The sequence below is a fragment of the Aythya ferina genome (assembly GCF_964211825.1).
Source record: "Aythya ferina genome assembly, chromosome: 27".
NCBI lineage: Eukaryota > Metazoa > Chordata > Aves > Anseriformes > Anatidae > Aythya > Aythya ferina.
In genome coordinates this window covers 432,027-458,458 of record NC_140310.1, presented here as the reverse complement: position 1 = coordinate 458,458, position 26,432 = coordinate 432,027, and the positions used below count along the sequence as shown (strand labels likewise).

General features: G+C 60.6%; 2 protein-coding genes across 2 annotated transcripts; one reads left to right on the top strand and one right to left on the bottom strand.

Moving 5' to 3' along the window:
- Nucleotides 1-440: 440 nt before the first annotated feature.
- SNRNP200 (small nuclear ribonucleoprotein U5 subunit 200) lies at nucleotides 441-21,541 on the bottom strand. The gene is made up of 45 exons (XM_084499445.1): nucleotides 21,389-21,541; nucleotides 20,512-20,675; nucleotides 19,310-19,481; nucleotides 19,008-19,200; nucleotides 18,731-18,786; nucleotides 18,049-18,147; nucleotides 17,564-17,716; nucleotides 16,990-17,089; nucleotides 16,677-16,813; nucleotides 15,643-15,726; nucleotides 15,239-15,412; nucleotides 14,462-14,599; nucleotides 14,137-14,292; nucleotides 13,634-13,804; nucleotides 13,239-13,432; nucleotides 12,495-12,618; nucleotides 11,940-12,089; nucleotides 11,654-11,764; nucleotides 10,751-10,882; nucleotides 10,186-10,374; nucleotides 9,448-9,645; nucleotides 8,826-8,978; nucleotides 8,618-8,698; nucleotides 8,212-8,295; nucleotides 7,653-7,759; nucleotides 7,303-7,421; nucleotides 6,883-7,037; nucleotides 6,535-6,724; nucleotides 6,164-6,337; nucleotides 5,399-5,559; nucleotides 4,889-5,116; nucleotides 4,365-4,556; nucleotides 4,091-4,269; nucleotides 3,734-3,885; nucleotides 3,346-3,454; nucleotides 3,099-3,207; nucleotides 2,736-2,925; nucleotides 2,419-2,583; nucleotides 2,063-2,184; nucleotides 1,781-1,924; nucleotides 1,522-1,698; nucleotides 1,247-1,407; nucleotides 1,079-1,160; nucleotides 906-998; nucleotides 441-812 (listed from the first exon to the last, which is right to left on the bottom strand). The coding sequence occupies exons 1-45, from the start codon at nucleotides 21,431-21,433 to the stop codon at nucleotides 669-671; spliced, it is 6,411 nt and encodes a 2,136-aa protein (XP_084355571.1). The 5' UTR covers nucleotides 21,434-21,541; the 3' UTR covers nucleotides 441-668.
- On the top strand, nucleotides 21,432-26,226 carry FAM178B (family with sequence similarity 178 member B; the record flags this gene model as incomplete). The annotated part of the gene is given in 14 exon segments (XM_084499501.1): nucleotides 21,432-22,259; nucleotides 23,247-23,555; nucleotides 23,638-23,981; nucleotides 24,065-24,170; nucleotides 24,256-24,325; nucleotides 24,424-24,544; nucleotides 24,620-24,710; nucleotides 24,763-25,038; nucleotides 25,133-25,231; nucleotides 25,235-25,236; nucleotides 25,238-25,601; nucleotides 25,677-25,778; nucleotides 25,866-25,943; nucleotides 26,029-26,226. Coding segments are annotated over 14 exon segments (2,931 nt in total). The 3' UTR covers nucleotides 26,170-26,226.
- Between the last annotated feature and the right edge of the window lie 206 nt (nucleotides 26,227-26,432).

Sequence of the window (26,432 nt, the reverse complement as noted above, 5' to 3'; positions counted from 1 at the left end):
GGGCAGGGTGTGAGCCCTGCCCCGGGGCTGGGGGAGGCTGGAGGGGGAGGCCGGCCACCAGGGAAGGGGTTGTACACCCCGTAACACACAGCCCCAGGGAGGCTGTGGGGGGTTGTGCCTGCCTGCTGCTCCCCGAAACTGCTCCTGGGGCCGGAGCTGACCTCTTTTCCTCCTGCCAAACCCCACACCGCCAGTTCTTCCTGGCAGCTTGCTCTGCCTTAATTAGCTCTGCTAATGAACTTTTTGGAGCAGGCAGCAATGTGCAGCAAAGCCAAGGGCACGGAACTAAGTGTGAGCTGGGGACACACCAAAGCCCTTCAGCCTTGCTGTTGAACCCTTTAAGGTTAAAAAGTGGGTGGAAAACAGCCCCAACCGCTCCCATTTCCCCCCAACCACTCCTGCTTTCACCCTGCTTCCCCCACACACCCCGCAGCGCAGAGGAAGAGGAAGGGCTCCACATTTATTCCAGCTGCTGCAGCCGCACTGTGCTCCTGCACGCAGCTCCGCTCTAAAAAACACTGTACAAAGCATCATCATAAAAAAAAAAACAAACACAAAACACAAAACACATGGCTCCACGCCTACGGAGAGGACACAACACCACCACGGCTCGGGTTTGGTCGCTGTCCTACCCGCAGATCCTCCCCGAGGAGCGGCGCAGCCCCGCGCTAGTCGGAGTCGCTGTCGCTCTCCGCTTCTTTCACGTCCACGCTGAACTTGTACTCCTGGTCGCAGCCCATGTAGGCGTCGCTCATGAAGTACAGCGTGTAGTTGTGCGTCCCCGTGGCCGGGGCCACGAAATCCAGCTTCACCTAGGCAGCGAGGAAGAGCTCGTGTTGGGGCTGCGGGGGGCAAACGGCGGCCGCGGGGGTGGCCGGGGTGACGCAGCGCCCAGCCCCGCTCACCTTGGCTTTCTGCTGCAGCGTCAGGCGCTTGATGGAGATGAGGCTGTTGGACTTGGAGTCGCCGATCACCACCCACCAGCCCTCCTCGCGTTTCTGCGGGGGAAGAGAAGGGTTAAGGGGTGCCAGGGGGATGATCCCCAGCCTGGCTTACCGCCTGCAGGTCCGGCACGCACCTGGGGGAAGAGGGGAGCAATGACGGGGCCGGTGACCTCCTCCTCACGCTCCAGCTGCACCAGCACCACCACGGGCCCCCCGCTGCGTGGAGAGAAGCGAGGAACACGGTGAGGGCGTCCCCTGGGCTGACGCAGCACCGAGCGGCCGCGCCACCCTCCCCGCCTCACCTTCGGATGCTTTCCTTCTCCACCACCTCGTAGGACAGCTCGATGTTGGGGTAGCGGTTGCAGAAGCGGGCGACGTCGGCGATCTGGGCGTCGGAGAGCTGCAGCAGCGCGTTGCGGTCCTCGTCCTCCATCTCCATGATGTCGAAGACGCTCTCGACCCCCTGCATCAAAGCAGCTTTCAGCCCCGCGGCCACCCCACGATCCTCACGCTCCCATCAGACCGTTCCCAATTCCCAGCACGGCGCCTTCCCCAGAGATGGGTAGAGGTTTTTTACCTTATCCGTGCAGCGCTTGATGTGCTCCGAGGTGAAGTGAGGCAGCTGCTTGAGGTAGGAGTCCTTGGACCACATGGCCTGGGTCACCATTTGTGCCAGCTCCATGGCGGCCAGCGCGGGGCTGAGCCAGCCGTTGCTGGACAGCACGTCCACGCACGCCTGGATCAGCCGGATCGCCTGGGGGCGAGGATGAGGACGGGTGAGAAGGCAGCACCGAGCCACACGCAGCGCGGGCGGGATCCCAGCCGCCTCCCTGTACCTTGCTGAGGATCTCCTCCGTGTCCGACTGCAGCTCGGCGCTCAGCTGCATGCGCGACAAGTGGGCCTGCAGCAGGAGGTTGGTCTTGACGTGGGGGTCGTTGAATTTGGGGTTGGTCAGCTTGTGGGGAACCTTCTGGGCCAGCTACGGAGGGAAATGACAAACCTTTAGCCCTACAGAGCAGACAATGCAGGCAGCCCTCCTCGCTGTGACCCCGCGGGACATGTCTGTCCCCTGCAGATGTCACCGCTGGCAGCTGGGCACGGAGGCGCTGCCGCTCACCTGCCGCAGCAGGTTGTCCTCGTGGTGCCTGATGGGGATGTTCTCGTACTCAGCAGCGTTGGAGATGATTTCAATCAGCCCTCGCACCTTGGTTTTGGCATTGAGGGACATGCTGAAGAGCTCTGGGCAAGACAGAAAAAAACAAGGTCAGGGAAAAGCAGGCGGCGTTCACCACCACAATACAAGAGAAGCCTTCAGGCAGACAACACCCAGCCTCGTGCTAAAGGAGGGAGTTTTATGCAACCACCCACGTGTGCAGAGCTTTCTCTACGATTACCCACAGAGCAGGAAGAGGACAGAGAGCTGGAGCACCAGCAAGTGCTCGTGTACGCCGCCCACCCCGGCAGAGCCCGTACCGATGGTGGTGTAGTTGATGTAGTAATAGGCTGCGATCATCCCCAGGTTCAGCGGGGCCACGTCCATCTCGTCCTCGATGCTGATGCACTTGGACTGCTCCAGGTCACTGAGGGTCTGCTCCACCAGCTCAGAGAGGTGATCAGAGAGGTGCCTGTGGGACACGCCTGCAGGTACAGCAGCATCGCAGTGAGGCTCAGGAATTCCCCAGGACGGACAAAAGCTGCTCTTGTGGAAGCAGAGCCCCCGAGCAGAGGGTCCCCGGTATCCTCCCTCATCTCCCCCACCCCGTATCCCCGGGGCAGAGCCCTCTGCTCACCCTGCAGGTTGTAGTAGTTGGGGTTCTGGGTCATCCTGCGGTACAGGAAGGTCCAGGTGAGGTAATCCACCGCGTCCTGCTTGTTCTCTATGGTCTTGGTGACAATCTCGGCGTTGAAGTGGTCGTGCATGCAGTGGTCCAAGTGTGACTCCACGGGCAGGGGCTCGTAGAGGAATTTCTTGAAGAAATCCTAAAGCAGGGCAGAGGTAGAGGGGAGGGGATAAATAAACCCAGCACCTCCAGGATCCCAGAGCACCTCCTAGGCTGCAGGGCTCTCAGCGAGGGCTGCATCGGCCTGCCCAAACGTCCCAGACAGGAGATGGACATTTGCAGGCCAGAAGCTGCGCCTGGCCCCTCACCCACCTTCTTGGACCCCTGGCACATGATGACACAACGGCCCTCGTCGTCCTGCAGCGGGCGGTTAGCGTGGCCCACCATCTGCAGCACGTCGTAGATGGGGTAATCCACGTACCTGGGGCACACAGAGGGTCGCTTTCATGAAGCGTGGCTGCTCCAAAGAAAGCTACCGGGGCCTCGGACCCCGCAAGGACAGGGAGGAAGCCCTAAGGGATCAGGGCCCCATTCCCTCGTGCCCGCCCTCCACACTCACGCGTGGATCTTGCCGTTGTAGTACTGCGTGTCCATGATGATCACCAGGTGCGCGGCGATGTTCATGCCCCAGCAGAGGCTGCGGGAGGCAACCATCACCTGCACTGCGCCTGCAAGGCACGGGGAGAGCAGTCAGCCCACCTCACAGCCCCTGCTGGGGTCACAGACGTCTCACAGAGAAAGACGTGGAGGTCCTGCACTTGCACACACGGCTCTCAGCATACAGGGGAGCCCAGAAGGGAAGGTGGAGTTTAAGATCACAGCCTTTTGGGACCAGGGAGGCAGAGAGACCCGGGCAGGCTGTTATCTCCAGCCCAAAGACTGCAGGCACTTTGGGGGAAAAGGGTTTAGGGGAAGAACAGCCGGTGTGTCCCCTTCCACCCCCTCACCAGAGCTGAAGAGCTGCTCCACCACGCGCCGCTCCATGGCCGTCAGCCCCTCGTGCAGGTAGCCCACCCCGTTGACGAGGGTCTCCTTCAGGGTGTTGTCATTCAGCTTGTCCAGGTACGGCACCAGATCCTTCTCCGCGCAGTGCAGGAACCTAACGGAGGCGGGGAGCAAAGAGACTGCTGGGCACAGCGAGCCTGGCCCTGTCCCCCCTGGGCACAGCAGGTGACATCTGATGACACCAACCGATGGGAAAACCCTCCCCCAGCACACTGAAAATGCCAAAATCCTGCCCCTGCCTCAGTCAGAGGAGGGACAACGGCCCTGCACCGAATCCCCCGTGGCCACGGCACCGCTACCTTTGCCTCTGGACGTCCGAGGCGCACGTGGTGAGGATGTTGATGGCCGTGAGCCGCGTCTGCTTGCGGGACGGGACAAAGACGATGACCGGCTTCTTGGGAGAGTGCTTCATGATGGCGTGGTAAACCGGCTTGGCCATGGAGAGCAGGCGAGTCTGCGTGTGGCTGATGTTGAAGCCCTGCAGGGGAGAGGAGCAGGCAGCGATGCCATCTGGAGAGCAGGCAGAAGGGAAGGGGAAACGGGAAAAAGGCGACGGGGTCGTCAAAGCCCTACCTGGATGTGCAGCTCCAGCGGCACGGGGCGGACGTTGGGGTGGAAGTTGAAGGTGGAGGTGGCACTGCAGCCCAGCCAGTGCGCCACGTCCTTGGCGTTGGACAGGGACGAGCTGAGGGCCACGATGCGGATGGGCCGCTCGATCTGCGAGGAGATGTAGCGCATCCGGGAGCAGATGACCTCCAGCACGGGCTGCGGGAGGGATGGGACAGGTTGCAGCAGCAGCAGGAGGGAAGCACCAAGCCCCCCTCCTTGGGCACTTCAGCCCAAGCCCCCTCACGCAGCTACAGCCATGGAGACCCCAGAGGACACCACTCCTGAGCCCCTCAGCTTCCCAAGGACCTGGGGCTCCTGTCCCAGCCCACCCCACAGCTTGGGGAAAGATCCCAGCAGGAAAAGCTGACCTCAGGCCAGACGTTACGTGAGCAGCCAGCCACCCCCCTGCAACTCCGCATCATCTCCAAGACCCACACAACGACGAGGGGCACCCCAACGACCCGCACCCTCCTCCCCAGCAGCCATACCCCGTTCTCGCCCCCGATGAGGTGCACTTCGTCCACGATGAAGAGGTTGACGTTCTGGACGTTCTTACGCTGCTTCCAGCGCCGGGACAGGATGTCCCACTTCTCGGGAGTGCTGATGATGATGTTCCCTTTGCCCAGCAGCTTCAGGTCGGTGCTGGTCTCCCCCGTCAGCAAGACCACCTTCTTATTGAGGCGCTCCTGGAACTTTTCGTACCAGTCCATGAAGACCTGCCAAAACGCAGGGGATGCTGCTGTCAGGCTCACATTAGAGGAAATTGTACCGAGTCCTTGGGGACAGAGATGTGCAGCTGCCAACGTCAGCATGTCAGCAGTGGGGTGGTGTTTCTTTGCTCCCTCACAGAGGGGAGGACACCACAGCTCAGCAGAAGCCTCAGGAACCATCCTGAGGGACGTGGCAGCTCAGAAGGGATGGGGAAAGTGGAACGGGACAAGAGGAAATAAACCTAAGCTGGAGCAAGGTTCCGGTTCTCCTCAGGACGCGGGGCCTACCTGCTCTGCCAGGGCTTCCATGGGGGTGATGTACACGCAGCGTCCCTCCGAATTCTGGAGCAACATCCTCAGGATGGCAAATTCGGCACAAATGGTCTTCCCGCTTCCCGTGGGGGCGCCCACAAACACGTTGTCGTCGCTGTTATAAACGGTGTTAAACACTGGGGGCAGACGGACAAGACAGAAGAGAGCAGCTTAACGTCATCTCCAAGGTTTTCTACCAGAGCCCTGGGAACAGGCAAGGACAACACAGCCCAGCCCCAGCCCGCACAGGGAGGAGCTGTTTTAGGAGTTTCAGCCCAGGATCCACTGAACAGAGCACTCCGTGACACTACCTCCTCAGCGTGAACTCCCTATTTCCCTATTCTGGCTATGCCCAGGAAGATGAACACGGGCACAGCAGCTTTGCTTCACTCCCAACCCCATCCCTACAAGCAGCACAGAGGGAAAAGTCTGGAGCCAGCTGGCTCTGCAAGGCTGAGCAGTGTCAGCACGGACACAGCTCCCAGGAGCAAACCTGCTGCCAGGCAGCCCCAGACAGGCTGCTTGGTGTACTTGAGGAATTTATCAAAGCTTCTTTGCCCCATGGAGAAAAATTTCAAGCTGTCAAGACCCTAAGGCTAGGGGAGGCAGAAAGGATACATTTTTTTGCTGAGGAGTTCCTCACGTTACATGACGACACCTCACAAAAGCAAGGGCATGGCACTGTGAATGCCAAAACAGCCAGACCCCAGTCTGGAAGAGGTGAGCAGAGCTGGTACCCACCCTGAGTCTGGATAGGGTTGAAGAAAGGGAACTTGTCCTGGTAGAGGCTCTCGAAGGCGCTGTTTCGCAGGGCGGACACGGGCAGGGGCTGCAGATCCAGCAGCTCAGTCGGAGGAGGGTATTTTTCAGGGAGGATCAGGTGGCGGAAGGAAACGGGCAGCTGGGTCTCGCAAGCTGTCAGACACACACAGCATTTTTACCTCAGAGAGCGCTCCAGAGCTTTCATCTCTGAGCTGCCCCTCTCAAGGGGATCCCCAGCCCTCCTGTTGCTTGGATGGCAGAAATCTTTCCCCCACACAGTTCCAAAAGAGGTCCCAAAGCACCCTCAGACCCCAGGGAGAAGCAGGGGGGGCTGGCGGGGTGAGACTTACAGAGCCAGCGGTCGGAGACCACGCGGATGAAGTACTGCGGGGGCAAGGGCTCGAACACGGGCACAAAGAAGGTGACGAGGTGCTCGTCCTGCGCGTACTTGGCTTTCAGCAGGAAGTACTCGTGGTGCAGGATCACCTCGCTGTCCACGTCCTCCACCAGGATCCAGAAAGCTTCAGATGAGCCATGCACCTGAGCAAGAGCAGCCGTTACCTTCCTGCCAGGGTCCAGATCTCCCTTCTGGACCTCCAGGAACTGCTCAGCAGCTCTCCCGGAGCGTGGTAATTAGCCTGGTGGTACTTAGCTGCCCCCCCTTAATGACAGTGGCTCTTCTCCTGCGCACAGCTCACCTTCTCATCCCACTGGAAGTCAGGGGCGATAGTGAGCTCCACCTTCAGGGTGGAGCGGGTAATGGGCTGCAGGTGGACAGAGAGCTCCAGCTTTGGGAACAGATGGACGTATTTGTGGATTGTCTTGCCCATCTTGGGCATCCGGATCAGCTCCCCTGCAAGAGAAAGGCACCGCTGTCAGGACAGACAGACAACAGCAGCTCCCAGACCGAGCTGTGTTCACAGCATCTGCAAGCCAAGCACAGCTGGAAGGGTGCAGGTGCTGGGGCAAAGCTTCAGCTTTCTGCAGGGTGTACTCAGACCCCGTGGTTTTGCCTCTTCAGATGGGACCAAACACCCCAACCCCTGCACCAAAACCTGGCAGAGGGGAACAAAGAGGCAGCCACCTCTCCCTGCTGCATTTGCCCCGCGCCTCAGTACCGATTTCGTTGTGGTTCAGGTCGTAGAGCCGCTCAAACGGGAAGTTCTTCTTCTCGATTTTCTTCACCACTTCTTCAGGCAGCTTCTTGAACTGGCGCAAAGGACACATGGACTGCCACCTGCGAGGACACCGCAGGGTGAGACGGGCAAAGAAACAGGGTGAGGTGAGCAAAGAAGCAGAAACAGCAGCCTTCAGAGCACCAGGTTCCTCCTGCTGCCAGGAACCAGCCCGCAGCCAGACACACGTGGTGGGTGGCAGCTTCACACCCTGGCCATGCTGGAGAACCTCATCGTGTGCCAGAGGCACCCAACCTGCAATCAGAAACGACCTCGGAGGTGTTCTGACTTACATGCGCTTGTCAATCATCTTGCAGAGGTTGAGGGTCTTGTCGGTGAGCTGCGCCCAGCCTCGGTTCAGGACTATCTCGAAGATGGCACGCATCAGCCGCCCAGCAGACTGCGGGAACAGAGAGCAGCTCTCAGCGCGTGGCTGGGATCATCCCAGTGACATTTCCTCCTTTCTACCCATTTTCCTGCCCAGCCACACGATGGTTTGAGCTCAGGTCCTTCATCCCAAACGCCCACAGAAGGAGCAATTACTCGACTCCCAGCCCTGGCAACTTGGCACTTGTGGAAGAACAACAAGGCTACATGCAGCCCTCCAGCGCGGAATTATCTCAGGATTTTGATTACAAATGGAAGACGCCAACGAAGATCTAATTCCCACACTGACAGGAGTTAGACCTCCTTTCCACTCACAGCTCTAGTTACTTTCAAAGCCATTCACGAACACAAACCAAATCCCTGGGGTGCAAATTGTTGCCCCTCTTAGCAGGAAGACTGCGATGTGGCTGGACTGCAAACACCCAGGAGGAGATGGAGAGGCCCCAGCCACGTTTCCTCACTCACCTGGGTAACGTACACCATGTCTGCCATGAGAGCAAAGCCTTCCAGCTTCAGCTGCGAGATGAAGGCCTGGAGGAGCACGTTGATCTGGGGAAGGAGATCAGAGAGGGTCTCAGTGCCAGCTGGGTCTCCCCCGCGCCAGCACTGGTTCCAGAAGGTTCTGACACACAGCAGGACAGGAGTGGTCAGTGGGGCTGAGTGCCCTTTGCTGCAGGACAGCGAGCCCACCCAGAGCAGCGTCTGCAGCTCGTTGGGCATCTCTGACGTGTGATCCGGGACACCCCACAGTGGGAAGAGAACAGAAAGCTCTCTGTGACCATGGTGGCATTTGGCACAGCAGCTCTCACAAGGATCACCCCTCCCTCAAAAGACAGGCAGAGAAGTCCCCTCCTGGGCAGGCAGGGCTCACCTTGGCGCTGGGCTCCTCGATGCTCTCCTTCACTGGGATTGGAACTCGCTCCAGCAGCTTCTGAAGCTCCAGTTTCTCCTCCTGCAGAAAGCCAACGAAGGAGAGATGAGAACAGCCCCGCACAGGACAAGCTCTGCATCATCCCCGGCAGCACAACGACCAACAGCCTCAGGGCTGTATCACTCGGGATGGGTTTGTGGCTCCGTACCTCCCTCACGGTGATGTTCCTGAACTCTGAGGACAGCGAGAAGACCCGAAACAGTTCGATTTCACTCAGGGTGGGCTTCAGGAGCTGGTTGTAAGTTTGCATCGTCTCGTTGGTGATGTAGTAGTGGCTGGCAATGCGGCCCAGCTCTGTCACCTACAGCAAGGACAAGCCAGTGAAGAAGCAGAAAGACACCCGACTGCTCACGGCGCAAACAGCAGATACTGAACAGCAGGGGAGACATTGCCAGGCAAGCCAAGTATGAACTCTCGAGCTACAAATCCCCCAGGAAAGCTGCTTTTCCTGGTACACAACTGCACATCTCACACCCTCCCCTTCTCATCTCATTCCCTCTGAGGCAATGAGAACACAACAGGAGTGTGAATTTGCTTAGAAGACAGCAGCAAACACACCGTGATGAGACCAGGGTTCACACTGGCTCTCTTTGTGCCAGCAAACAGCTCCCTGGAACCACAGACATACACGAAGGCAGGTCTGACTGAGGCAGCCCTCCCTGGAGTCTGTATTTCACCAGCGAGATGCCTCTTGCATCCTTTCTCTCAGCCAGAGGACGCTCCTGAACAGCTCTGCCTGTCCACAGCTCCTTTCCCAGGTCCCGTCTCACCTGGAAGTTCCCCGTCTTCTTGTCGTACTTCACCAGGTTGTTCTTGTCCAACATGAGGGCTGCGGTGTGGACCAGGTCCAGGCGGCGCTGGTCCAGCAGCGGATCTCCCTTCAGGTCATCGTGGGATATCCCATAGAGCGTGGGGGAGCGCAGCATGCGGATGTACAGGTAGGTGTAGCCCAGCCAATTCACTGCGTCCTGAGGGAACACCAAGGCACCGTCAGAGCCGCCAAAAAATCTTCCCCAGCAGCAAGGATGACGTGCCAGCACCAAGCCCAGTGCTCCCAGCACCGGTGTAGGACGCAGCGGGCTAAGCCCAGCTGAAACTTGCTGGGTCAAGATCAGACAGGAGCTGAGAAGCCCACTGGTCAATACACGACTCCTCTCCATCAGAAGAATCTTAAGGGGTTATAGAACATGAAAACCCACCCCCTACACACAGACTCTTCCCCAGTGTCCTTATCCATGGGGAAAACTCTGTCTGCTCTGAATGCCAGAAGCAGCTACCCATTTCCCTGACAGCTTGGCATTTCTCATGGCTGCCCTTCCAGATCCCTTAAAAATCTCCATTACATTTGCTCCCTGTGCACTAAAGAAATACGCTGCAAGTTCCTTTACTCCCCTGCAGCGACACTGCTTTTCCCCAGCACGGACCATCCTTTGCCTACCACAATTCCATCCAGCTCTCTGGGAGCAACGAGGGCTGCGTGTACCCAGAGGGCAAAGACTTGTGCTCACCTTTGCGTTCTGCACGTTCCCGAGCACAGTCTCTGCATTCAGCATGTCTGGGAGCTTCGACACCATCTGACTTTCAATGGGGAGCTGCTGGTTGAGCAGGGACAGGTAATACTGCAGCTCTCCGTGGGATGTGATGAGGATCCCCTCACCTTTGGTATCGTACTGAGGCCTCCCAGCACGCCCCAGCATCTGAGAAATGAGAAAGCAGGGTCAGCAAAAGATAAGAGCTTTTAGCTTGGCAGTTTCTCCTTGCTGCTGTGACCTGGGGCTTTACATCCAGATTGCTCAGCCTGCCGTTACTTCTAGTTGGCAGGAGACACACATAAATATCTCAGATGTGTCTGGGCAAGATAATGGGAGAGGAATCATTTGTCTTCTCTGCTCCCAATCTGTTCCTCCTGTGCCCTCACAGCAGGGCAGCTCCCAGAACAGCTGAGAGTCTGGCAGTACAGAGCAGGGAGCCACTGCACTGAGAAAGTACAGAAGCAGACCTCAAATGCACCTCAGCAGGAAAGGAAAAATCCAGCCCCGGGGCATGGCAACATCACTGTTAGCAGAACTTCACCTGCAGGATGTCCAGAGCGCCCAGCTCAGTCCAGCGCCCCTTCTCAGGGCTGTACACCTGCGTCCCTTTGATGATGACCGTGTGAGCGGGGAGGTTCACACCCCAGGCCAGCGTTGCTGTGGACACCAGAACCTGTAGGAGCAGCAACAGTCATCAGCAAAACCAGGCAGAGGCCCCTTCCTAGCGTAAAGAGCATCCAAAACGTTGGCCAGGCACAACAGGGACAAGGGCTGGGAGCTGTGACTGTCTCAGCAGTTCAGCAGAGGAAGGTCAGACACAGCAGGGCTTGGGATCTTCAACCAAATTTGCCAGCTGACTGCACGGCTCGGGGAAATGACCCTGGGAAAACCCTTTGCCTACCAGTTATAACGCAGACACACTGAAAAGATCACTGTGCAGGAGTGCCCCAGCACATTGCTATTTCCCACCAGAACCTCCCATTTTGCTGAACAAGTTTTCCCAGCTAAGAAGCAGAAGCATTTAGATTTACTTTCCTCAGAGTTCACCCGATTTGTGAAGTTCTTTGGGTGACAAGCCTCGCCCCATGCTGAACTCCTGCTTTTTTGAAGCAGCTGGTTTCCTACTGAGCTGTTACATCCTTGTAAGAATCAGATAAAACTCAGTGCCTGATCTCCAGGATGAAACTTGTAGAGGAGACAGCCTGCTCTGGGACAGACCTCTAACTTTAAACACTCTTCTAGGTACTAGGGGAGATTTTGCCCTCTCCATTCCTGTCTACTTGCTTTTAATTTCTCTCCTGTCAAGGCTCTTTTCAACAGCCATTCTCAAGATTTTGCACAAAGGGCTAGTGGAAAACACACTTTGAGTATTTCTTGTGAAGGACCTTCCCCGAACAACCATGCCTGGAGGAAGCAGCAGCTCCTCCTGGGAAGCGGGGCTCACCTGGATGTGCTTGTCAGCAAACAGATCCTCCACCAACGTCCGGTCCACTCGCGTCATCCCAGCGTGGTGGATGGCAAAGCCGTAAGGCAGAAGGTCCTTCAGCTCCAGGTTCTGCAGCAAAAACACAACCAGCGTGAGGGTTTCTGAGCCAAGCAACACCAGGGAGAACAGCAGCGACAGAAGGCAGCGTGTGGCCTAGAGGGCTGCAGATCTGTGCGACTGGAAGCACCTTTGGACCCGCACTTCTGCTCTGGCTGTGTCAGAGCAGCCCTGACCACGCAATCACCTTGCACTGCTCAGCTTCTGTCCTCAGGACCTCGGTGGAGGCCGAGCCCTCCCGCAGGAAGAGGCCCAGGGTATCTTTCTCCAGACACATGTCCCTGATGGCCCGGGCAGTCTTTCCAGTCTCCTTCCTGGAGTGAACGAACACCAGCACCTGTCAACCAAGCACACGGCACCACTGCTGAGAGACAAATCACTGCGGCAGCTGGCAAGGATTCCTGACCCAAGCTGCTCTTCGTGCTCACGATGGGAAGTTTAACAGATTTAGAATTAGCCCAGCTGCCCAGTGAGCCACGCTACTGCAGCTAGCACACAGCCAACAGAGCTCCTGATCTAACTGGGCAGCACCGCAAAAACTCCCCCAAAGAGAAGTGGACAGGTCATCCACTGATCAGACAGCTGGCACGGAGAAGAGAAGTTTGGGTTCCTTCCCCTCCCAGCTGCCATCAACCACTCAAACCTACCCTCTTCGCCTCAGCAGCACTGCTGCAGCTACAGCAACTTCAAGTCTCACCACCATGGCTAAGTGTGTCAGGAACAACAAAATAAAATATCAAACCTGGTTCTTTCCAGCATGCTCCATAATCTTTTCGTAAACAATCTCGTTCATTATCTGGAAGCGCTTGATGGCTTTCTTCTCCGTGATACCCACGTAGGTCTGCTCCAGGGGCACCGGGCGGAAGCTGTCAGAAGAAAACCCAAGGCCATAAACGAGCAGAAGGGAGAAGCGCTGACACAAAGGTCTGGTCAAGAGGCATTTCTTCGGCCACACCACTTCCCCTACACAGATCCTGTATTTTGCATTACTGAGGTCACCACACTTCCTCGTGCCTCAGCTCACTCTAAGATTTGATGGCTCTGGTTCTGCCCTGTTAAACACTGCAGGAAGGGACAGCAACACTTGTTCTTATTTCATGGAATCCACTTGCTATGCGCACACTCAGGGAGCAAAAACAGTGTTTCAGAACTCCCACAATATTAATCCAGGCTTCCTCCAAACAGCTTCTGCAGCACACAGGGACAGCAGAGTTTATCTGCCTCCTCTAACGCGTATCCTGGCAAGTACAACACAGAAACCCTGACACGCATCCTGAGGCTGTATTTAACTGCTCTAGTCCTGAATGTGCGATTTCTGGCGTGTGTAAGAGCAAACAAAGACAAGGCTAAGCCAGGCGAAAGGCCCGGTGACAGCCTGGCATCATCTGGCAGACACACACAGCTGCCTCCACAGGAGGCTGGCCTTCCCCACCTCTCCACAGCTACCCACAGTCAGAGCAAATCCTCTCCCAGCCTTTCGCAGTACCTGTTATCAAAATAGAACAAGCCTTTGGCAGGGTCCACTCTGAGGAACGTCGCCACGTCCTCGTAGTTGGGGAGGGTGGCGCTCAAGCCGACGAGCCTCACGTCCTCCTGCGTCATCTCGATGTTGCGGATGGCTCTGGCTACCAGCGACTCCAGGACGGGCCCTCGGTCATCGTGCAGCAGGTGGATCTCATCCTAAAGGGGGGAAAACCACAAGAGTTCCACCCCTGCTCCAGCCTGGCTCTATTTTTTTCCTTTCCTAGCAGACCTGCTTGCGTGGGCTGAAGCAGGCTCACCCCCACAGCCCAAAATCAAGTCTGCAGCCAAGCACCAGAGACATTTTCAGCTGCCAACACGTGCTGAAGAGCCGCGTGCTCGGGGCTTTGCGGTGCTCACCAGGATGACGAGCCGCACCAGCTGGGTGTAGGTGCGCTCCCCTCCCTTGCGCGTGATGATGTCCCACTTCTCTGGGGTGCAGACGATGATCTGGGTGGCGCTGATCTCCTCCTTGCACAGCTGGTGGTCCCCCGTCAGCTCCGCCACGTTGATGCCGTACGTCGCCAGGCGCTAGGAGGAAGCCCGGGGCTGTTAGGCTGGACCAAGGCGCGTTCCCCAGGGTTGTGTTAGAGCAGCACGGCCCCAAGGCACTCGCTGGCAGCTTTATAGGATTCTATTTTATAGGATTTTATAGCCCAGGCTGGTATCCTGTACCAACACACCCTGAGAGCCTACTGAAGCCAGACTACACAAACAGAGATTAAGGAACAATCCAACCCATACTCTCCTAGAAAGCTCCTGCCAGACCTTCTATCCTTCTGCAAGCATAACAAAGCCACCGCAACACAGCTCCGCTTGCCCAACCTCCAGTTCAAGCAGGGCGGGCCCAAAGCTCTCCTTACCTTCCCAAAGCTGCCCACCATCTCCTGCACCAAGGACCTCATGGGTGCGATGTAGATAATCTTGAAGTCATCCACGTTGATGGTCCCGTCCATGTTGATGTGCTTCCCTATTTCTCGCAGCATGCACATGAGTGCCACGTTCGTCTTCCCAGCGCCCTAGATGGCAAGCAGAACCAGTCCCATCAGATTCACATCCTCTCCAGGATGAATGTATGTCCCAGAGCAGCCACTCTTTTCTGCCCCAAAAGATCATTCTTCCAGAGGCTAACGAAGTATTTCTCTTCCCCCTCCCCATCACAGGGAACCCGGGTGTCAGGATCCTTACCGTGGGAGCACAGAGCAGCAGGTTCTCATCCGACTCCAGCGCCGCACGGTAGAGTTTGCTCTGAATACGGTTCAGTGTTTTAAATCCCTCAAATCCAGCCTGGGCATATTTGGGCAACTTTTCCACGGAAACCAATTGCTGAAAATGGAAAAAAAAAGAAAATCAAACTCGATGCCTTTGTTTCAGTTCCTCACAGGCTGCAGGGCACATGTGAGACCTCAGAGACACGCTGGGGAGCAGCGGGGTCATATTGTCTCCAGATGGCAGAAAGAGGTGAAGCCCCGTGCCCTGCGATCACGGAGCAGGTTATGGAGAGATCAAAGCAGGCACATGAGCCTGCCCGTGCGCTCCCAGCAGCACAAGCCACAGCTGGCTGCACCATCAAAAAAGCAAATCCCCGCCGTGTTCTCCTGATGGAACGGATCAGCCCGCATTTCCGCTGCCCAGCACTGATCAAAAGAGTTAATTTCTCACATGGTGTGCAATGCATCAGCCAGACCTCTGGCCCAGCTGCCTCACACAGCACAACAGTGAAATGGGAGCAACAGCAGAGCCGAGGGCTCAGCACAGCAGCCGAGTGGGGCAGGGGTGTCCTGAGACAGAACAGAAATCAGGAACCCTCCCCGGCCACATGAAATCCCTTAGCTTAAAGCAGCGATCCTTCAAGAAATTTGGAAAGGGGTCACACCATACGAAGGCTGGCTGAGTTCCAGGAAGTATCGGCGATACTGAGAGCAACTCAGCGCCAAATAAGTGGCAACAAAGCAGGTCACCGACCTCTTCAGAGCCAAAAGGCTTCGGCTTCAGGGCCGGCACGTGCACCTCCTCGTAGCCCTTGCGCTGCCTGCGGAAGGAGCCGTCGGGCAGCTGGCACCGCTTGTTGGCCATGAAGTGACTGCCCTGAGCGAACACCAGGTCCTCCAAGTCCAGCACCTGCCGGGGAGCCAGCGCCTACAGACAGCAAAGGGAGAGTGAGACAGGGAAGAGGCGAGGAGCGGAGAGCCCCTTCCTGGTGCTTCTGTCCTGGGACTGCCGGTAAAGAGACTGCATCCAACCAGCAAGCGCCTCTTCAGTGCACGAGGGGCTTGTCCTGGGCATCTTCCCAGCCATGACACTTCAGAAAGACTTTCTGCACTTAGGACAGGGCTAGGAACTTTGGACAGGGCTTTGAAGAGTCTCACCTCTCCTCCCTGGTCGAGGTCCATGGTCTCCAAGTCAGTGTCCATCCGGGACTGACGGACACGTTCCCGCCGGGAGCGCTCCTCCTGCAAGGAGACCAGAACTGAGCGCTCCGCAGAGCAGCGCCCACATGAGAGCTGCCCAACCTCCTCCAGACCCGGGGGCTCTCCTGCCACGCACAGCTCCACACCCTGCCAGCCTGCACAGCCCGAGTGCCCCACAGCAGGACTTTTCTCAAGTACAGCCATTCGTGTCACCAGAACCCGTGATTCTGGGCAGTAGTTTTTTGGTCCAGGACCTAAACTTACTTTGCAGGAGAGCACAGAAAGAGAAGCAGGGAGTGAAGGCACACAAACCTGCCCTACTAAAAGCCCAGTGCACAAAACATGCCAACAGCACTCCTCAGAGACACAAAACTGGCCCCTCATGTCGACGTAACTGTTGGTTCTTTTTTTAGCTTGGTTTGTTTTTTTGATTGGCTTCTGCTTTTTTTTTTTTTTTTTTTTTTAGTGTAACAACGAAGCAGGAATATGATGTTACTCCAAAATAACAAAACAAGCCCACGCTCAGTCACGGAGCTGCTATTCTCCAAAGGCCAAGCAGAGCAAATCCAGCACCGCAGTAAGCCTGTGGAACGCTGCTCTGAATTGTTTCTTGGCCCGCGGTGTTCAAACACTGGTGATTAGGATTTGAACGGAGGTGAGCAGAGCGGTTCGTGGCAGCGAGCCTCGCACTGAGGGGGCTCAGAGGTGAAGCAGAAACGTTACTAGAAAGTTAACACCAGCACAAAGACGTGAAACTTGCACACATCAACGTTTTTCCTGGGAAAAGCAGCCATCTGAGCCACTTAAAATAGCAGACGATAAACACGCTGCCTCTCAGCTGAGTCTCAGTGGTCACCTAAGCAACATTTCCCATGCTTACGAGATCCCAGCTGACTCAGCAGGCTCCTCTCACGCAAACAAAACACGCAGCTGAGTGACACAGCTAAGGCAGCAGCAAGGATCCTACGGTTCCCCTGCTCGCCCAGCCTTACCCGGATGAGATCTTCCTTCTCTGTCTCGTGCAGCTGATACAAGAACTTGGACAGCTCAGGGTCTGCTTCCATCTTCCCCATTATCCTTTCTTTTTCGGCTTCGCTTTGGGCACTGGCCAGCAAAGTGCAGTACAGGACTGAAGAGAGGAAATTAAGAGATGGCAGGCGGTCATAGGGCTAGAACCAGGAGGAACGAGAAGAACCCGAACTTCACAAAGCAACACGGAGGGCAGTTAAAAAGCCCTGGGTGGCACTAGAACTGGGTGTCAAAACAGGAAACCAAGGTGGCAAGATGATGGGGAACACCACTCACTCATCATCCGATGCTGCCGCAGCACTTTAATGAAGTCGAAGGTGTTAAAGCCCAGGAGCAGAACGAGCTGGTTCTCACATTCCCGGTCATCGCTTGCGGTCTGGCAGAAGACACGAGGAACAAGCAGTTACCTCTGCACCGTGCAGGAGAATCCCTCTTTGCACAAAGTAAAACGAGAACTGAACTCAAGTGGAAGCAAACAACAGCTCCAGGCAAGACGAGGTACCTGACTCAGGCTGCAGATAAGAATCCCACCCTGTCTGATTGCCCCCATCCCCATGAGTCACGACACTCAGCACACGAGCATCAGCCCCAAAATTAGCAGGGCAACAGGCCTGGCTTACGACGATCTCCCAGCAAACACTGTCAGAAAAACCAATCCCCTTGGAAGAACATCTCTCTGCATGTTACGACCTCTAACCTCTGCTCCAGTGCCCATCTTGTTGGCACACGCGGGATAGCAACAGCTGCACTCAATCGTTTAGTTTGAAGAAAGGGAGTGTGCGGTGTCAGGGCAGCTCCCTGCCTCCCTGAAGGGTCCTGGTGGAATCCTGCCTGTCGGCGGGCCGCTTACCTTCAAGATCTCCAGCACTTCGTCTGCCTTCTTCTGGGACACGATGGCGTCATCGTAGAAGCGGCTCAGCTGCCGCTGAAGCCAGAAGGCATCGATGTCTCGGGGGTGCAGGTCCTTCTTCTTGGAGCTCATCAGCTCCCCTGATGCCACGAGCTTGGGAAAAAAAATAAATAAATACATAAAAATAAAAATAAAAACAAAAACGTCATCTTCCTCCAACAACAAAGCAGGCACCTGACCTCTGTGCAGCGGAATGAGCGTTTTGGGGCTCCCTCTACCCACCCAGAGGAACCTGGAACCCGCTGCAGCCGTTTGGCTGCCAGACCCCTCACCCTGCCATGTTACTTCTGGCCTGCACCAGACAGCAGCCCTCAAGGCCGCCTTCCACCCGCCGACGAGCTTAACTCCATCCCCAGCCCAAAAGGATCCCTGGCTCCCCTCCAGATGACCCCGAATCACGTTCCACGTCCTCCTCAGTGACTCACGTTGGCCGAGAGGGTGCAGCGGACGACAGCTTCGTCTCCCTCCATGTCGTCATCAGACGCCTCGTCACGCACTTCGCCATAGATGTCCTCGTCCCCTTCCTGTTGGAAGAGGAGTTCCCGTAAGCAGCTCTCACAAACATCAAAGAGAAGCTTCCCCTCGACAGAAATGAGCGATCTGGCAACTCCTTCCTGATGGGAAACTGAGCTTGTGCTTTTAACGTCAATATAAAGCTGCTGCTCAGGTAGAGGAGGGTGCAGTACGCTTATTTTGACTCTTAGAATCCTACAGAGAGGTTTTACTGGTGACTCCAGCAGGCTCACATTTGCCTCTCTCATTCTCTCAGCTTCTTCCAGAAACAATCCCAGCGAGCATTTCTGTGAAATACTTCCAAACAGCGCATTTGAATTCATCCCTTCCTCCTGAGCTGTCAAGTTTCCCCAAGAGATCTAAATACCACCATCTGTTTTCCATCGTACTGACTCATGATAAGCCTTGGATTAGCAAGATAATCAACAAATCCTCCCAAAGCCAGGAAGCGGCATCTAAAATAATCCCTCCTCTCCTTCCTGGCAGAGAGAGCCCGGCCCGAGCCCGTGCCCACTTCCCAACACGCCCGAGGGACACAGACAACAGCCCCCGTGCAGGGGCTCAGCTGCCAGGCTGCGGCTCCTCATCGCTCACCTCCTCGTCAGACTCGAACTGCACGTTCACGCCGTACGTCTCGTCAATGTTGTCATCTGCAGGGAAGAGCGGAGTTAATTAAGCAGAAAATCTGGGGGCCATATGCAAGGCTCGCAGCTCCCCGCACCCCACCTCTGCACGCCCGAGAGATGAAAAGAACGGCATTTGGGGCTTGAAAGCTCTCCAAGCGTTTCCTAGGCTGTGTGAAAACGCGGCCCCTGGAGCAGCGCTGGGCCTGGCAGTCCCCGGGGCCGCAGGACGGCGCGTGTGCCCGTACCCATGTTCTGAATTTCCTTGTCGCCGCCGTAATCGGTGATCTTCTTGCCCAGGTTGACCAGCACGTGGTAGCGCGTGTCGTCCGTCTGCCCCAGCAGCAGGTCGATCTCCTTCCGCCTCTCCTTATCGCGCAGCTTCTCGTTCTTCAGCACTGCCAGCACCTCGTCGGCAGCCCCGCACAGGATGTCGCGTGGCTGCGGAACGAGTCACACCACACATTTGGTGTGGGGAGGGGGTCGGTGCCGGGCCCCCTTTCTCCTCGGAGCAGTCCCACCCTGTCCCGGCCCCGTCCCACGCCCTCACCTGGTCTCCGAGGGCGGCCTGGATGAAGCTCAGCAGCACCTCGTAGGTCTCACGCGTCTCCTTGGTCTTGGGCTTGTAGATGATTCCCACCATCTCGTCAATGCCCTCGGACAGCAGGGTGTAGCCCTTCATCTTGTTGATGTCGTGCCTGTCCTCGTCACGCTTCCTTCTCCTGCAAGGGGGGAGCGCCTGGGTCAGGCCCCGAGCGGGGACTTCTCCAGCCAGCACCGCCACGGGACGAAGTTTGTCACCACACACGGGGACAGACAGACACCTCCATCCCTATGGGCTCACGAGAAATCCCAAAAGTGGCGATACCACCTTGGTGCCCGACTGCCACCGGTGAGGACTGGGAGCAGGCGGCTCAAGGCAGCGCTCTGAGCAGCTCTGTCCCCCTGCCCATAAGTCCTGTGGGGGCAGTGCTCTCATTGGGATTTTATTGGGCCCCTCACTGCAAGAAGGGCATCGAGGGCCTCGGATGCATCCAGAGCAGGGCTACGGAGCTGGGGAAGGGCCTGGGACACAAGGCCTGTGAGGAGCGGCTGGGGGAGCTGGGGGGGTCGGGCTGGAGAAGAGGAGGCTCAGGGGAGAGCTCATTGCTCTCTGCAACTGCCTGGAAGGAAGGGGTGGGGAGCTGGGGGGCGGCCTCTGCTCACAGGGAACTGACAGGAGCAGAGGGAACGGCCTCGAGTTGTGCCAGGGGAGGCTCAGGTGGGGAATGAGGAGCCATTGCTGCTCAGACAGAGCAGGCAGGCACTGGGACGGGTTGCCCAGGGAGGTGGGGGAGTCCCCGTCCCTGGGGGTGTTCAAGGAGGGGTTGGACGTGGTGCTTGGGGACATGGTTTGGTGGTGACAGTGGTGGTAGGGGGATGGTTGGACCAGATGATGTTGGAGGGCTTTTCCAGCCTCGGTGATTCCATGATTCCAAGAAAAAATAAAGGAACAGATTAAGCTTTAATTTTGCACTTCACTTTTATCTTCTTGGAGCAAGCACCTTCAAACAAAGCAAGTGAGCTGCCTGCACACCCCAGGTCAGCGGCTGTTAGCGCGCAGCCCTGCGCTCAGGCCACCGAGGCATTTTCACCACAAAACCCTCAAATTCTCCTACATTTATAGGACTAAAACCAACGAAGAACGCATCACTTAACACCATGGAAGCCAGACGAGCTGCGCAGAGCTTCGCCCCCCCCGCCCCCACTCACTTGGCGCGCCGCTCCTCCTGCATCTGGGGCTTGGTGCGCTGTGCCTTGTCCCCCATGCGGGTGCCCTCCAGCTTGCCCACCAGCGACAGCACCTCGCCCGTGGGCTCATCCCGCCGTGTCCGGTCGATGAGCGAGCGGTCGGCTTGGAGGACGAGGTTGGAGTTCTGTGGGATGGAACAGTGCCCGGTCACCGACCCTTTACGCCCTTATTCCCATCCCTTTACCCATTTACCAACCCTTTACGCCCGTATTTCCCCCCCCGTTCACCCATTTACCGACCCTTCATGCCCTCATTCCCCCCCCATTCACCCTTTCACCGACCCTTTACACCTTTACTCCCATCCCTTTACCCAGTTACCAACACTTTTCACCCTTATTCCCCCCGTTCACCCACTCACCGACCCTTTACACCCTTATTCCCATCTGTTTACCCATTTACCGACCCTTTATGCCCTTATCCCCCCCGTTCACCGACCCTTTACACCTTTATTCCCTTCCCTTTACCCATTTACCGACCCTTTTCACCCTTATCCCCCCCGTTCACCCGCTCACCGTCCCTTTACGTCGCCGTTCCCGCCCCGCCACCGACCCCTTACACCCTTACTGCCCCCCCCACCCCCCAAACCGTGCCCGTGGCGGCTCCGAGCCCCTCAGCGGGCTCAGCACCGGGTTACCGGCGGCGTAACGGGGGAGGGGGGGGATGGAGAAGGAGCAGGGGGAGCCCCCGGTGCGGCCGGGGCCTGAGGGGGGGGGGAGGCGGGGAGGGAGCCCCCTGGGCCCGGAGGCCGAGGCCCGGGGAGCGAAAGCGGGGTCCCGGGGGTCTGGGGCCGTGCCCCGGGAGGCGAGGCCCGGTCCCGGTGCCGGTGGCGGCACTCACCGCCTTGTACTCATACTGCAGGCTGCGGGCGGTGACGTCCGCCATGTTGCCGCCGGGCTGGAGGAGGCCGCACCGCCGCCGTGCCCCGGTTCCCGGAGCGGAACTTCCGGGCCGAGCGGAAGCGGCCCGCTGCCGGGCCCCGCCGCGTGCCCACGACCCGGAAGCGCTTCCGCCGCGCGGCGCCTCACGCGCGCTGCGCCTACACCCCCCAGCATGCCCCGCGGCGCGCAGGGGCGGGGACAACCCCCTCCCGTCCTCGCTGATTGGCTGCGACCTCCAGGAGGCGTGCCCTCCCCTCGTGCCCTCATTCTCCTCCCCCAAACACCCGACGCCGATTGGCTGCTCCGCACCGCCCCCCCCGCTCCCCTATTGGCTATCCCGCGCGTCACCGTTGGCCGTTAACCCCTCAATCCGGGCCGGCCGCCTCCCATTGGCTCCCCGCGGCGCGAGCCCCGCCTTTTCCTCGCAGCCCCGCCCCCTCCGCCGCCATCTTGAAGCCGGCGCTGCTGAGGGAGCCCTGCCCGGCCCCGCCATGACACCGCCGGGGCGGCGGGAGGAGGCGATGGCGGCGCCGCCGGGGGAGCTGCGCTGGTACCAGATCCCCCTGTCCTCCGCCCGCGTGCCGCGCTCCGGCCTCTTCAGCTACGGCTTCCAGGCCAGCCTCCGCTCCTACCAGGAGCTGCGCGCCCGCCGCCGCCTGCGCATCGGCCGCCCCGTGGCCCCACCGCCCCCCGGCCTGCTGGCCCCGTGGCCGCCCCCACCGCCACCACTGCCACCGCCCGGCCCGCGGGCACCGGGAGGGGCTGGGGGGACAGGTGAGGGGGTGGGGAGGGCGCTGGGACACCCCCTGAGGCACCCCCGGGATATCGGGGTGGGGGTGGCCCCGGTGTCACCCCCAGGGTTGTCCCCATAAGGGGCAAGGGGCAGCAAGTGACCCCGTTGCCATCCCTGCTGCCACCCCCAGGAAGGGCACGGGGCGCTGGGGGGAGCCCGGTGTCATCCCTGGTGTTGTCCCCAAAATATGCACAGGGCAGCCGGTGACCCCGTTGCCATCCCCATCGTCATCCCCAGGGTCACCATGGGGCACCAGGTGGCTGCAACCCCAATGGCATCCCCAGTGTCGTCCCCAGGATGGGCACGGGATGCCCAGTGACCCCAGTGTTGTCCCCAAGGTGGGCATGGGGTGGCTGCTGACCCTGCTGTCACCCCCAGCATCGCTCCCAGGATGGGCACAGGGTGCCAGTGCAGCTGGTGACCCCGGTGTCATCCCCGGTGTTGTCCCCAGAACGTACACAGGGCAGCTGGGGACCCTGTTGCCATCCCCAGTGTCATGGCATGGGTCAGTGGGGTGACTGCTGACCCTGGTGTCATCCCCAGTGCTGTCCCCAGGACGGACACAGGGTGGCCAGTGACCCCAGTGTCATCCCCGGGATGGGCTCAGGGCACCAGAGCAGTCAGTGACCCCGGTGTCATCCCCAGGATGGGTACGGGGTGGCCAGTGTCGTCCCCAGTGTTGTCCCCAGAGTGGACACAGGGCACTGGGGTGGCTGCTGACCCCAGCGTCACCCCCAGGGTGGCCAGGGGGCGGCTGGTGACCCTGGTGTCATCCCCGGGGTGGCACAGGGCGTTGCTGCCCCAAGCAGCCCCGTGCTGACCCCCGCCCTGTCCCGGCAGCCCCACAGCTCCCCACCGAGCCCCCCGGCACCCAGCAGGAGCTGAGCAGAGCACGGCAGCCCCGCGGCCCTGCTCGGCCCCACGGCAGGCAGCGGGACGCGGCACCGCGCCGGGAGGAACCGCGCCATCCACGCCACAGCCCGGTGCCGGAGGTACCCACGGGGATCCCCGGGGCTGCCGGCAGCCGTGGGCAGCACGGCACGGCCAGGACGGCACCGCGGGGAGCAGAGGAGGCAGCGGGGAACACCACGACGGGCTGGGAGTCCCCAGGGGACAGCGAGGACGACCTGATCCCGCTGCGGGACCTGCTGCTGCTGGGCAGCGCGCCCCCGAGCCCCGCCGAGCCCCGCAGGCGCCTCAGCCCCTACCCCGTGGTGCTGAGCCCTCGGCGGGGGTCTGGGGACGTCCTGCCCGGCCCCGGCCCTCTCCGTGCCCGGCCCCAACGCCCGGCGCCCCTCACCAACAGCCTGGAGGCTCTGCTGCGGGAGAAGAGGTGAGGTCGCCCCCGAGGGCGCACGGGGACGGGATCCCCGGCGAGACCTCACCCCGCCCGCCCTCACCGCCCCCCGTGCCAGGGAGCAGCGCCCCGCGCCCGCTCTGCCCTGGGTGCCCGTGGACGACGGCAGCCTGCAGGAGCCCCCGGGCGACGCCGCGCAGCTCCCGGAGGAGCACAGGTACGGCCGCCACCCCCCCTGGGCACCCCTCCCGGGGGGGGCTCCGTGCCCCCCGCCGCCCCCTCAGCGCCGTGCCGTGCCGCCCGCAGGCTGCTCCTGGCGCTGTTCGGCGTGGAGCCGCGGCTCATCCCCACCGTGCACCCCGGGGAGCCGATCTTCAGCGCCCAGCCACCGCCGGCAGCGCCGCCCAAGCTCGACGCCCGCGGGCTGCAGCCCCACAACATCCTGGAGGGGCTGTTCCTGTGGTGAGAGGCTGCCGGGGGGGGGGACACAGGGACACAGGGACGCGGGGCGGGTGCCTCTCACCCCTTTTTCTTGTCTCTCCCAGCGCCTCACCCACCGACCAGGCGGCGTTTGTGCGCTCCGGGCTCCTCAGCCTGCTGTACCGCTCCGGCACCGCCTGCCCGCCGCCCGTCCTGCGCTGGCTGTTCCAGGTGAGCCTCCGCGGCCAGGAGGGGGGCCCCTTCCCCGCGTGGGGCCCCCCCCCCTGCTCACCCACCCCCTTCCTCGCTTTGGCAGCTGATGTGCCTGCGGCCGGACACCACCAACGCCTTCCAGGCGACGCTGGACATCTGGCTGAGCACCGGCGGTGAGCGCGGGGCGGGCGCGGGGCTGCCTCGTCGGGGTGCCCTCCGGAACCCCCCCGGGCGTGCTCCCCGCCCGCTGTCACCGTCCCCTTGTCCCCAGGCGAGCCCTGGTGCCCCACGCTGCAGGACATCGGCCAGGCCTTCGCTCACCTGGGCGCCGACCTGGGCGCCCTGCGCCGCCGCCGCCTGCTGCCCCCCGAGCTGTGCCCCGTGATCGAGAGGTGAGCCCCCCATCGGCACGCGCACCCTTGGGTGGCACCGCCCCCCCCCGTGCCAACCCCTCGTGCTCCCCCCAGGCTCCCGGATCCATCCTGCTGCCCGGGCCGGGCGAGCCTCGATGCCGCCGGCACGCCGGCCTTGGTGACGCAGTTTGGGGACATCTGCAAGGTGAGAGCCAGCCCCGTCCTGCACCACCCCTTCGTTACGGCCCTCCTGCTAATCGGGCAACACCAGCACCCTTTGGGGTCGCCCCCACCCTCCCCCTGCCTCATTGGGGGGTGTCGGAGCCCCCCCGCTGACCCCACACCTTCCCCTTCAGTTCCTGGAGCTGTGCGTGGCCGCCCAACCGCGCCGCTACCCGGACCGTGCCCGCCGGCTGCTGCTCGCCCTGCTCTGCTTCCTCGGCCTCGACCGGGCGCTGCGCCGCCAGCCGCTGCCCGACCTGCAGCAGCTCCTGCTCTGCCTGCTCGAGGGCATCGCGGACTGGCGGGGACAGGTACCGGGTACCGGGGGGGTGGGGGCTCGGCCGCCCCGCGCCCCACCGGGAGCCCCGCGGCGCCGCTCAGCACCCCCCTGCCCTCTCCCCGCAGCTCCCCGCGCTCTGCCTGTCCCTGAGCCAGCTTTCTCAGCACCACCACAACCTGCTGGCCCTCGTGGGGCTGCTGCCCGATGTCACCAGCAGGGGCAGGTAGGTCCCCAGCTGTCCCCGTGCCGGGGACCCCGGCGGGAGCTGGCAGGGCCCCGCGGGCTCGGTGCCACGCGGCGCGGGCTGGGCCGCGTCTGGCTCTAATTCCTTTATTCCAGCCGGTTGCGCAGGCACAAAGCGGGCAGGAACCGGCTGCCGGCGCTGCCGCCCCTCGCCACGAGCAGCCGGAGGGCACCGGGGTGACGCCGGCGCTGCGGGGACAGCACGGCTCTGGCAGCGGGGCCGGTGGCACGCGCCCGGTCCCTACGCTCTTCCCCCCTCTCCCCAGGCAGCTCCGCAGGCGTCTGAGCCTCTGCATCATGGCCCGGCTGCTGGGCAAGCCCCCCGGCGTCACGCTGCCCTTCGGGGCAGAGGTGGGTGAAGCCCCCCGTGCCCCCCTCGGGGGTGGCGATGTCCCCAAGTGTCCCTGACCCTCGCTGTCCCCGCAGCTCTCGGTGCTGAGCCGGCTCCTGGAGCTGTCCCGGCCGGACACCCTGCAGTGCCTGTTACCCCACGGGCACCCCGCTGAGCACCAGGACTCCGAGCAGGAGGTGGGGATGCCCCTGGGGGCCACAGGGGTGACGTTGGGGGGGTTTGGGGACACCCCCGAGGTGCCACCAGCTGCCCGCACCCCGCAGGCCTGCTACCTGAGCCACAGCCTCCTGCGCCTCGCCGACGCCGTGGTGGGCAGCAAGCGGCCGCCGGGCGAGCAGAGGGTGAGTGGCAGCCCCGAGGGGGGGGGGCGTTGGGGATACCGGGGGTCCCCTCGGTGTCCCTGACCCCCCCGGCGTGTCCCCGCAGGGCCACCTGGAGCGTCTGTGCGCGCAGCTGGACCGCCACTGCGGGATGGGGCTGCGCGAGGGTTCGGGGCTCCTCTTCCGCACCCAGCTCAAGGGCCTGGCCGCCCTCCTCTACGTCAAGTGGCAGGACCTCCTGGCGTAGGGGGGGGGGGCGCGCCGGGACCCCCCCGAGGTGCTCGGGGTGAGGGCGCAGCCCCCCGGGGTGCCCCCCACCCAATAAACCCCCCCCCGACCCACCGAGCCCCGGTGCCGCCTCCGTGTGGGGATGGGGAGCCCCGGGGGGGGGGGTCCTGGGGTTTGGGGGGGGTCTTGGGGAGATTGGGGAGGTTGGGAGGGGTCCGTGGGGGGGGGCTGGGGGGTTTGGGGAGGGTTTGGGGGGGTTTGGGGGTGGCGGGGTCCCCCCGG